Source organism: Tauraco erythrolophus, chromosome 7, assembly GCF_009769465.1.
Source record: "Tauraco erythrolophus isolate bTauEry1 chromosome 7, bTauEry1.pri, whole genome shotgun sequence".
Classification (NCBI taxonomy): domain Eukaryota; kingdom Metazoa; phylum Chordata; class Aves; order Musophagiformes; family Musophagidae; genus Tauraco; species Tauraco erythrolophus.
The window spans coordinates 6,525,535-6,538,018 of NC_141471.1; the positions used below are offsets into that span (position 1 = coordinate 6,525,535).

The 12,484-nt window shown below is 44.2% G+C and overlaps 1 protein-coding gene across 1 annotated transcript in view; it reads right to left on the minus strand.

Moving 5' to 3' along the window:
* Positions 1 to 2,610: 2,610 nt before the first annotated feature.
* Positions 2,611 to 12,484, minus strand: part of ACVR2B (activin A receptor type 2B) — a 98,583-nt gene continuing 88,709 nt past the window's right edge. Inside the window, exons 8-11 of the mRNA XM_086614709.1 lie at positions 9,007 to 9,121; positions 7,355 to 7,493; positions 4,842 to 4,972; positions 2,611 to 3,355 (exon numbers count right to left, since the gene is read on the minus strand). Of these exons, the coding sequence (XP_086470835.1) occupies positions 3,161 to 3,355; positions 4,842 to 4,972; positions 7,355 to 7,493; positions 9,007 to 9,121 (580 nt within the window). The 3' untranslated portion in view covers positions 2,611 to 3,160. The remainder of the gene's footprint in view (positions 3,356 to 4,841; positions 4,973 to 7,354; positions 7,494 to 9,006; positions 9,122 to 12,484) is intronic.

Sequence of the window (12,484 nt, forward strand, 5' to 3'; positions counted from 1 at the left end):
TCAACATTTGGTCAAAGTTTGTACAGCCGCGCAGTTCCCCGACGTAAGAAAAGCTACACGTGAGAATTTTTGTTTACGCCTTCTCAAAAGAGAAGATTTCAGAGACTGTCTAATAGGCTATTAAAATCATATGGCACTTTCAATAAATACTTTAAAGCTTCTTAAAGAAATCAGGATAAAAAAGCAACTGCTGTAAATAAGCCTGTTTTAGCCATAATACATCATGCTGAAGGAAAAAATCCAGAACAGCAAACAGATATCAACAGTTAAAAGACAGTACAGCTTTTTTCTTTCTGCAGCAATATGGACTGGCTCCCATTCCCGGAGAAATGGGAGCAAGCCCACCTCGAAACAAGTATTCACTCGATCATAACTTCTCTACGCTCCACCCCAACCCTTACATCACTTCACTTCTAAAACATAGTCACATTTTCATATAAATCTCAGTGCAGAAATGTATTACACATGAAAAGTACTGACCCCGCGAACCTTTACGCCTGTGCTTAACCTTAAGCGAGTGCCTAACGTCACGACACCAGAAGAGCTACCTACACGCTTAACGCTAAACACAGGCCCGTGGCAACATCAGGCCCAAGGATGTCAGCCACCACCGGGGACATCGCCTGGGTCGAAGCGGGATCGTTCGCTCTGGTTTCGTCACGGCGCTCTCAACAGAAGCACATTAAGAAACAGAAACTTCCAAACCCACACACGAAAATACAGTTACACGTGTGGACATACTAATATGCAATATACATTCAGTAACTTGAAAGAATAGGTTAAGACTTTATTCAGATAGACAAATTAAGGCAAATATCTAAATGTCTCTTCAAGATAAAGGACCATGTCCTCATTTATGACCTCTAGGTTTTAAAGCTATATTTTTCAAGGAATATATTTCAATTTTCTTTATATCTGCTCCAATTAGCGATTTTGTTTGCTTAATAAATTATATCTGTGCAAGGGTGCACGCTGACAATTTGGCAGTGGTAGGAAGTCCAATTCATTTACGTAATACAGACTTTTTACATTTTTTTTACAGGGTGATTAGTTCAGGACTGCATTTTGGCTTAACACAAAGAAGAATTTAGAAGTTCTGGCCATCCAATGGACATAACTTTGTCAGTCTAGCACGACACAGAATTCATGTTATATTCAAAGTCACAAAAATAAAAATAAAAATAAAAATAATAATAATCGTAATAAAAAAAAAAAAGATGTACTGTCCTTTCACTAAAACAGACCAAAAAAATAACACAGAATGGAAACAGCCTTCACAAGTAAGAGTGAATAATGCCCAGGTACCTTATATAGGCAGTTATTCTACAACTGTATACAGTTATTTACAATGGTGATTTATAAAACAAAACGAAAAAAAAATGGTAGCACTTCCTAAAAGATTTTGGAACTTTTTTTCTTTTTTTTTTTCTTTTTTTAAAACTCCCTTGTCATAAAAGCCAACTTACATTAAAATATACTTACTACAAGACAACACAACTAACAAAATATATAATAAAACTCATACAAGTAGAAAATTCTGAGGTATTTCTGGTTTGAGGTGGTCTGTGGTCATGAAGTTTTAAATTTTTTTTTTTTCAGTTTAAACCTCGGAAGCCACGTAACGTGTGTGTGTGTGTTTTGTGGTTTGTTTTTTTTTTTTTAGATTTTTTTTTTTTTAAACATTGCATGTTTTGCAAATTAAAAAAATATTTCAATGTTGAATCAGCAGCATTAGGAACATTCACTGACTAGAGCGAGTTTATGGCATAATAAGAGTAACGGTATTTTAGAATATGCACCACTTTAAGACAAAAGAGTTTCGTCACAGAGTAAGGAGAAAGCAGCGTCAAAGAAACCAGTCGGAGAGATGCTGCGATCGTCACTGCTGCTGCTCAGCTGCCTCAGCATCCTGCAACTGGGCAGCTCCTAGGCTTCTTGGATGCTACAGGAGCCACATGCCACCAGTTCAGGTATTTCTACTCCCCCAACCCAAATTAAAAAACAAACAAAAAAAAAATAGCCAGTTTTTGCACTTTCCCTCTTTTTACCATCTGCACCGGTAGCTTGGCCTGACAGATAATCAACCCCAAGGCCAAATTTCCTGAACTGACTTGCACTTAAACTGAGATGCAAAAATTTTCCCATCTTCTGATATTTTACCCAAGTGTTTCCAAGAACACACTTTCCCACCTCTTCCAATTACACTGCTTAAAAGCGTCCTTCCCAGTACTATCTGGAGTCGAAAAAGAAAAGGTAATTATAGTTCTGCTTTGTTCTTTTACCACCCAAGCCTGAGATACCGGAGGAAGAAAGAACTAGCACCTTGCTTACGACCACTGGCTCTTTAACTCTGCTTTCTCCATACAATGCAGCTGTTAATACTCTGCCCAGAAATGTCCTTCCCCTCCTCTAATGGTTACCTGAGAAGTAGCTCCATAGCAAATGATGTTTCCCCAAATGCTGCCAAATCCAACGTCACTCTCCCCTCCCCTGTTCTGTGCTCCCCTCTTCAATTCTACCATCAAGAATTAACATTCTCCACCCAGTTACGTTTTTTTTTTTTCCATGTTACAATGACACCCGTTAGATCCGTAAAAGACACATCTGCTGTTTGTTATTTTTGAAGCTCACTTCCAAAAAAAAAAAAAAAAAAGAAACTGAACCCAAAACCAAAACAAAATGGGGTAAAAAGTCCTTTGAGGAAGGTGTATTCTTTACATAACAGTCATAAGTTTCCTCCACAGTTTGCAGCATTGCGTTTTCTAAGATGGTAGGTGGTTTTCCTTTATGTCACAGATGCTCCGCTCAGAAGACAGACCGATAAAGAGAAACCCAGAAAACTGAACAAAACAAAAACAACTGAAGTGAGTTTGTTGAGGTTCTGAGGTACCTGCACCTTTTCTGCATTCATTAGTCGGCACCTGAATGCTTGCTGAAATGTCCATTTTTTAATACAGTAGAGCAATGTGCTGGTAAAATTGATCCAATCCAAAAAAATAATAATAATAATAATAACAATAATAATAAAAAGTCAAGATAAAATAGCAGCTGCATTCATGTGTTTGTTGGATTTTTGTGTGGTTTTTTTTTTTTAAACTTTTTTCTTTTTTTTTTTTTTTTTAAATCCACTGAGTCTGGAAAGACAAAAGTGAACCAGGACTTAGATACTAGACTCTTTGGGCGGCAAGTCCACGTTGGTGACGGACGTCACGATGGAGACGAGGCAGTCCGAGGTAGTGCCGTTTACGGATTTGCGGATCTGCACAATGCGCTCCTCGACACAGCCCGCCGAGAGCCGAGCCTCCGCATCGTGGTCCCAGCACTCTTCGATGGTCACGCAGAGCTGCGCCAAGCCCTGCGGACAAGGAGGAGAAAGCACCTTCAGCAACAAAGTCTGCTCTGGGAACCGTCCTTGCAGCAGATGGGGAGGTCCACTTAACACAGCTTAATGCTGTAAAGAAAAACTATTTTCTCCACAGTATGCGAATTATCATGATATTAGCTTTAAAAATTACTTTTAAATATGTGTTTTCAGGTTTTTTTAAGCTTCTGCTTTCTAAGGCTGTAGGGTTTAGTCTCATCCATTTTTTTTCCTAGCCTCAAAAGTACTTTTTTTAATATCAAAGTACATCCCAAGATTACAGTTCATAGAATCGTGGTTAGGGTTGGAAGGGACCTCAAAGATCATCTAGTTCCAACCCCCCTGCCATGGGCAGGGACACCTTCCACTACACCAGGTTGCTCAATGCCTCATCCCACCTGGCCTTGAACACTTCCAGGGATGGGGCATCCACAGCTTCTCTGGGCAACCTGTTCCAGTGCCTCACCACCCTCAGAGTGAAAAATTTCTTCCTTTTATCTAATCTAAATCTCCCCTCTTTCAGTTTAAAGCCATTGCCCCTTGTCCCATCACTACATGCTCTTGAAAAAAGTCACAGTTAACAGTTAAACAGTTAAAGTCCCTGATTACAGTTAAACAGTTAAAGCTTTAAAAGAGAAGACATCAAGTATTATGAGTCACATGATAAAACCGTTAGAGCTGGCAGCACCATATCGGTTACTACGAAACCATTGCCTTGTTTGCAATCGCTTCCACAGATATCCCCAAAAGAACCAAATTTAACAGTGCTGGAAGAGTGCAGCTCTTATGTGAGCCCTCAGTTGAAATGGAACACTCATCTTTTATCTACAACCCACAGCTCTCCTTGACTTCTAGGCAATGAGTTAGTACAGCCGAGTCTAGCCAAAACCATGGCAGTTTGGTCAAAATAGAGGCATTTAGCTTCTTACTGAAGCCCTGTGCAATTTCATCATCTGCTTAGTTTCCCAGCCTGAAAAAAATCACCTCTTTCATTAAAAACATAAGCCTGTAATGATCTACCTCTGGGAAAACCACACCGCATTTTGCTTCATCGTCTGCTTGCCTTCATGTCTAATTGATTTTTCCTCAAAAAATTGTGCAAGCCTTGCATGCTATCTAGCTTGTGAGGAACATGTCTCTGATCATTTTCTTTTCTTTAAAGAAAGGGACTATATTTTTCTATTTTCTCACCATATTATAGGATTCCTAGTAAACCACTACACACTCCACCTACAGCACTGGCTGGCTTTAATCAGCTGGTTTACTCTCTAAATACAAGGAACGAAGGGAAAGGGGAGCATGAAGGTGTTGAGCAGCCCCTCGCTCCCCAGCACTGACTCTCTCTAGCACTGAGGCACAGGTCCGTACACTGGGGTGGACTGGTTAGCTTCCCTCTGAAGCTAACGAGTGATGCACAACCACATCCCTTCTTCCCAACACACAGGAAAACGTTTTCCACCGTTAACAAGGAGGGACGTACGGGGTGTTTCAGCCAGTGATCCTTGAACACAGGGCGCATCTTCTTGTGAACGACCACTTCTTGCAGGTCCTCAAGGGATGGGTGCTGACCTATTTCTTCTTCGAAAGGCAGCATATATTCATCCACTGGACCTAAGGTGCACATGGAGAATCAGGTTAGTACAGAAACGTCCTTCGCAGAGCCACGTCCTCCCCATGCATGAGTGAGCTGCAGCTCCAGAGCAGCCTCAACCCATCGCAGCAAAGCCTGAAGATCACATGTCATTGCAGACAAATGTGATTTACATTCCTCCTGCACAATGGACTTTGCCGTCCCCGCAGCTTGTCTGGCCATGCCTTTTCCGCCTCATCGAATCAAGAATCCAAACCCTCAGCTGGGCCTCTCGATCCCACTGCTCTCCTTGCGGAGGCTTGCTGGGTAGTCCGTGATTTATTTTAACTGAAAGACAGAATCAGCCCATCCTCCTCACATTTTAGCATAGCAATTCAACACACAATAACCTAAAGAAAGGTTTCAGCATGAGCATAATTTCATTTTAGTCACTGACTAGCAAGGTCAAGCATATGTGACACTTGTAATTTCTTGCTTTGTGCTCTGGTTTGTTCATCGGTTTGAGTCAGCCCTGACACAGTGGAGCCAGATGCACTTGTCCCAAGTACCAGCTCTTAAGTGTAAAATGATTTCTGAATGCTTTAGTTATACCAGTTATGGCTGTGAACTGCCCTGGGCCACAGGAATGAGACAACTGTTACGAACATCAGCGCAGATGCCGGACGGTAGCAATAACTTCTGCTTATTGAAACATCATTTGGCTTTTGGCAACGCGTAGATGCTCTCCCACAAACGGCAGCCCAGCTTAACTGATGGGCTTCCTCAGGGTGCTCCGTGGAATCACTCATGGTTTCTCGATAGCAAAGAGTGACCTCTTTCAAGAGTGGAGATATTTCAAGAAGGCCTTTCCAGACTGAAATAAAAGAGCCGACCACTTTAGCTGGTCATGAACTGTGACACCAACAACATGATGTTTAGGTACTCTAAAAAAAATGAAATCACTAAACCAGCTTATCATTATTCTTATTGACACAATGCCAGTCGCTAAACCAAACTGATTCCAAGAGGAATCAAGGCTACAAAATGCTGCACTGGTGATCTCCAAGCCAAATTTGCTGTTTACACAACATCACTTCTGAGCTATGAGCGCGGATGAGGTTATGCGTAACTCCCTCTCATCCCAAAGGAAGCCGTCTCTCTGATAGAACTGTGCTGTGTACGGCACCAGGAGTATCTTGGACAACTGCTGCCTGAGAAGAGTTGGAAGGAGATCATAAACATGACAGGCAAAAATCCAAGTGCTTATTTGGGGGGCCTCAACAGAGAAGAGTTATTCCTACATGAGTAATCTGGGTACGACTGTTTCACCACACTGTGCTCCTACCTCCCTGCTCCTCTGACATTTTATGTGGTTAGATAGGAAATTCTTGAAGAAAAGCCCTTGTCTTACCACACGCCTGTGCAAACATCATAATTCTAATCAAGCTCCTCAGTCCTACTGTAATACTAACAAAAACATTTGAAGTCCAGGTGAGGTACTGTTCATTTATGAACTTGATATTCAGTTCAGAGCACCCATATATATACAAGAAGAAAGGAGTTGGAGCGAGCAGCCTTGGAGATACTACAACGACATGATTGCTTCCCTGACCGGGGCAAGGTCCTGCAAGTGGTGAGAGCGTCACCAAAGGGCAGACGTGTCATTTGGACAGAAAAGATGCCCCATTTTGCAGCATCGTTTTAGGATAAAAAACCTAGGAAAGGAGACACCATGAAAGTTCATTCTTTTCGCTAACCCAGGAGAAAGTGAGATCCTCCAAAGCTGTAGATGGAACAACAAATTCAGCCCACTGCTGAGAAAGGCCTTGATCAGCAAAAGTCAAAGATTAATACCTAACGACTTATCATAGCAGGGAAATGGGCTTGCTGACCCAAGAACATCCTTCCAGCCCTGTGTTCCTGCTATTTCACTGAGGTGCTTCACTTCTGGCCTTTCCATTCAGGCCACCGCACTGCCCTACAGCAGTGAGGTGTGGCAGCCAAGCCAGAGCTGAGCATGGCTCTTCCCTGGAGCTCAAAGCCTGCCGTGGTCACGGGCAGGAACGCAGAGCGTCACGGAGAGCGGCACAGGACAGGCTCAGGACTGAAGGACGCCCACCACTGATGGAGGGAGGAATCACCTACTCCTCCCTCTGCGTTCTCAGCCAATTTGCAATGTAACCGGCGTAGTTAAAAGCCCTTTGAGATTTGAGCACTACAAAGGTTATTATCTACAGGAAACGACAGCTTATGTTAAAAAACGAGCAAGTGAAAAACAGGTTAGCTGCTTAATAAAATTACATCATTGTTTTTGTTTGTTTGCTTGTTTTTTATACAAAGCCGGGCCCATTCTCTGGACCCCTAAACCCCCCGCTGAAACAGAGCCCTCCCTCTCTCAGGGAAGAGATGAATTTTATTCTTACCATCAACTGCTCTACATCTGGAGACGAGCTCCCATAACACCAGTCCCATTGCATACATGTCTATTCTCAGGAAGGCGTCTCGTTGGAAGTTGATTGCTCCCTCTAACACTTCGGGAGCCATATACCTCCTCGTTCCCACCTACAGAGATAAAAGAAAACCCCCACAACTCAAGTTACATTCCAGTTGGGCCCGTCAGCCTCCGCCGGCCGGAGATGAGTGACAGCTGGTTTCATTAGCCTTAAGGCTACTTCGGCTAAAGTTGCACCTCACTTGAAAAACAGGCAAAAGAGGGTTGTTTTTTTTCTGAACACAGATTCTCATTAAGATCACTCGAATCTAGATAAGCTACCTGAAGGAAAAAGCCAAAGCGCACGGCTACGTGTATGATATTCATTCAACGTACGTTACAGGTCTAATTTATATGCAGCACGGCACGGTGAGTACGGATGAAATTCTGCCTTCCCTGCGTCCCACCGCATCTTGCTGCATGAGAAAATGCTTGTCTTTGGAGACACACGAAACACCCTGAGGTCAAGTCAGACTTGGTTATCATGGTCGGTGAAAGTTCAATCCCTTTTCACTAAAAGTAAAATTGATTTATCCTGAAATGGTAGGAAAAGGTGTTGGTTTGACAGCCCTGGATAAAACAAGTCTCCTGTATCCACCGGAATAGTGAAGCATGAACACTGCAAAGTCTGCCCTGCCCCGGCTTGCCATGATCTGGTTTGGAAAGGATTCCCTCTCGCTTTGAGGGGACTCAGTCCTCAGCAGAGTGCCTCTCTTGTTGTCTTTAGTCCATGTAGAGCCATACTGAGCTCCTCATATAGCTGTGGTTATATTCGTGGCAGAATTATAGCCCATAACGTAGGGGAGTGCAGAGGAGAGGAAGTGAAAAAGCATCTTTTTAATATGGGAATTGAAATGCCTTTAATATTTTCCTTTAGGAAATTCTCCTCTGTTCTTGCTGTTACCTGAGGCAGTGGGGACTGGGAGAAGCCTACATGTGAAAAGGTGTGGAAAATACAGGAAAAGTCCAAAAAAAAAAAAGAGGACAAAAATGAGGAAAGCTGGAGGGTTAACCTGGAAAAGGGATAAATGTAAAAAAGGGAGCCTGCTTAGGAAACAGGCATCCAGAAAACCCCGGAGGCACACGGAGGGGATGCTGGCCTTGCTGTGCCCGGGCACGAGGGCAGAACCAGGGGCTGCTCACCGCAACGCAACGGCAGAAAATTAAGAACCCATAAAAGCGTAGTAAATTGTTTACGCAGCGCACAACGAGCTCGTAAGATCTGCCATCGCTAAAGGTCACCCAAGCGACCTGCCTGGCTGAATTCTTAAACATAAATGAATATTTTCAGGAGTATTGATATTTAATACGAAGACAATAAAGAGTCAGCATGTCCCCTGTTTGAAGCTGCTTGCCCCCAGGCCGGGGGGATTCCACCTGCTCAACGATCAGGAGAGAAAGAGCACTCTCCCTGCTCACCCAGATCAAAGCAACCCCTGGAATTTATGTTTAATCATAAGCTTTTACGGAAAACACATATCTCAAAGAGAACTAAATGTATCTATACAAACTAACACCCCCAACTCCTGAGCCGCTACAGCAAGCTCAATTTTTTAAAATATTATTGTTAAAGATAATGATTACCTGTCCATGAGTGTCTCCTGGAGGTTTTCCAGGTTCAAACCGTACAGCTAGTCCAAAATCGGCTAGCACTGCCGTCAAGTCGTTCTTCAGCAAGACGTTTTTACTCTTGAAGTCCCTATGGATAAGCCGAGAAGCAAGTTTGGGAAGAGTTTATTACAACACGCGTCTAAATCACACCACGTTGTAAGTCTATAGGCTCAGCAGCCCCCAGTAAATCAGCTCCTTCTTTCCTTCCCTGGCTGCCCGGCATGGCCAGCGCTGGCAAATTTGGCTGCTCCTCGCTGCCCATGCCCCTAAGCCACAACCAAGCAGCCCTGTGCTGCCCGGCACAGAGTCAGCCAAACTCTATGACATGCAAATTCATGAAGCATTCCATATTTTTTGGCCAGGTTGGATGAGGCTTTGAGCAAGCTGATGTAGTGGAAGGTGTCCCTGCCCATAGCAGGAGGGTTGGAACTAGATGATCTTTAAGGTCCCTTCCAACCCAAACCATTCTATGATTCTGTGGTGAATTAACCTCAAAATAAAAGCAAGGAGTGATACAAAGGGGGTGTATAAGGCACCATTTCTTGCTCTGAGCACCAGCTGTGGACCCCCACCTCTGGGCACTTCTTCTATTTCTTGCTCCCATCAACAAATGCAAGACAGGTTCAGAGGGTGCATTTACTCTTTATCCTCGTAAGGATGTTTGCTCTTATCTACAAAATTAGATCTTCCTGGAAATTAGCAGATGCTGGTGGGACTCTCTTCATCCTGACTACACGCTGCAACAGACTTTCGCCATAGTCATCTGTTAAACTTCTGTTTTAATTGCTGGATCAATCTTCCCTAGAGAATTTGGAAGGTTGGAAAGCAGGCAGGGAAGGGGGTGAGCCCCCACTCAGACAAGCTGTCAGGATCAGACTGGGCAGCTGACGGGCAGGTGTTAAGTATTTGCAGAAGAGATGGTGGGTCTGTGCTTGAAGGTGGCTTTAAGGGGACATTCGTGTCAGTCCTGCGCTGCAGCGGGATCCTTTCAGGGCAGCTCAGGTAAATCTGCAAGGGCTGGAAAGGGGTGGGGTGGGAGGTGGAGGAGGCTCACACTGAGATGCCTAACCAGTTGAGCCCTGTTCCCTGGGCTTCCCGCATTTTCATCTGAAAAGGAATGTTTGGCAATCTAATTAAATTACAGACCTTAGACAGCAGATGGCAATTGTCCTGTATGCTCAGCATTATAATTTCCCTATCATCAATTCACTCGGTGACCCTGCTGATTGCAGGACATTGCAGGCCTGCACAAAATAATTAATGAGGGCAGATACAATTGTTCCGCACTAGAGAGACCTGTCAAAATTCTTTGGGAAGAGAGAAACTGTTGGACCATAGAGAAGGGCTGCTCGCTGCGGCCTCAGATGCCAGAGCATCAGCTCAAAGCACCGCGAGCAATAAAAATCATCCTGTACCACCCAGGCCCTGATTCTGAGCTTTAAAAAAAAAAAAATCAGAAGAAAGGATTTTTTATTTCTAAGCTAAACACAGTGTGATGGACATTTCTGGCTTGGGAATTAAGATGGGGGAAGCGGGTGTGAAGTTGGAGAGCATCATAGAGCCGAGGAGCCCCAGCAGAAACCAGCCTCCATCACCTCAAGAAGACACATGGGGTTTCTAGGGACACAGTACAGTTTTGTACAGCCTGCAAAACATTTGTACGCCTCTGTTACACCGAAACCCACCATTTACCTAATATCTGTCATCTTAGAGACCGACCGCTTCCATGCTATAGCAGTTTCCCCAAAGGCTTAGAAAACAGCCATCATCTAATGACAGAGATAAACTCCTTTGCTCGGTCAGCATTAGGGGATTACGCCCTCCAGGATGGTACAGATTGTGCACGAGATTTTTGAAAAACAGTGGCTCAACATAGACCCCACAGAAATTATTAGACAGGCTGCCCAAACGATATATTTCCAAAGTATCAGAAGAAGTAAACCAGGATTATTATATGAGCGTTTGCTGCTGTTGTTTACCAGCACTGCCCTTTGGGCATGCAACAGTTAACGACTAAATCTTGACCCATGATGCAGGGATTTCCCTTTCCGATTCCCTTTTTTCCCCCCTATTTCGATACATTTCCCTATTTTCCTATGCATGTCTTCCTTCCGCAAACCACTCTGAACTGGCAACTGTGAGCTGCAATGCAAACATATTCAGGACAGAGAAAAAGAACTGATCCAAGCCACGTCAAGTTGAATTCCCACTAACACTGCATGCATTAGACCATCCTAAAATGGTCACTGATAAAGAAAAGCGGCCTGAAAATAAGAAAATATCCTTTTTTCCATGTAGCGCTTGAAACTAGGGAATAAGAGAGCGAGCGGACTATGAACGTCGGGTGCGTGTTAACTCAATTCAGATGCTGGAGATTTTATTTTGAGCTTCCACGTGGGGGCACTTTCGCATCAACAAGCGATCCCATAACCTTAATCCTCCTCTTAGCACCGGGGGCCAGCAAGGAGCGAGCTGAACCCCTTCCCAGCAGCGACTCGGGGGGTCCCACCTGGCAACTCCGGCACCTTTGCACGCGTTGCGTTAAGCCCTTCAAAAATACCCGCTCCCAGATTTAAAACGTATTTGGTGTTTTCTTTTAAAACAAAAATAAAACTAAAAGGAATGGGGTAATAATCCAAGGGAAATCCCCTGTGTCCTGAAATCCCTCTGCAGTAGGTATGTGCTAAGTTCACGCGAAGGGTGCATTCTCCATCTTTTATCATTTGCTAAATGGATGGGGACACTAACGAGCATGATCTGTTGCTTTAAAGCCTTTCTATAGCCTTTCTCTGTTCCCCATCCTCAGGAATTTTCATGTATAAACCACTGCCTTTATTCCACAGGGACAAATGTCAGGGCTACAGAGGTCAGCTCCAGGAGCAGCACAAAGGCAGCTGCAGGCTCTTTCAATAGCCCCCAGCTCTCAGAAACCCTCACGTTCGGGGAGGGGGGCTGTTTTGGGGGCAGGGACGCCCTGGCAAAACCAAGGATTATCTTTGCCGTACAAGAAGATGGCCCCGCTAGATCGGGTACGAATCGCTGCAGCTGGACGTGGGGTTTAAGTCTCTCCTAGGAGAAATGCGGTGGGGGAGTACGGCTGCGGATTACGGCGCGTAGCCCGCGTAAATCCCTTCTGGAAAACGCCCCCCTCCTGCCGTGCCACTAGAAAACTGCTCGGTTGCGACGCTTTAGTCCAGGGCAAGCGACGTGGGACTGTAGAGAAGGGCTAAACCAAGTATTTTTGCAATAAGGATGGTTTAACCCACTGATTTCTGGCTTCCCACAGTCCCATGGTCCCCACCCAGGTGGGTTGAAGTGTGTGCCAAGAGGTCTCGGAGGCACCCTGGCACGATCTGGGCACTAAAAAAATACAGTGAAAAATAGATAGCAGCCATTTTCTGCGTTTCTATAGTTTCTCCATTTCTTACCGAATGATCAAAAGCTCTGTGGG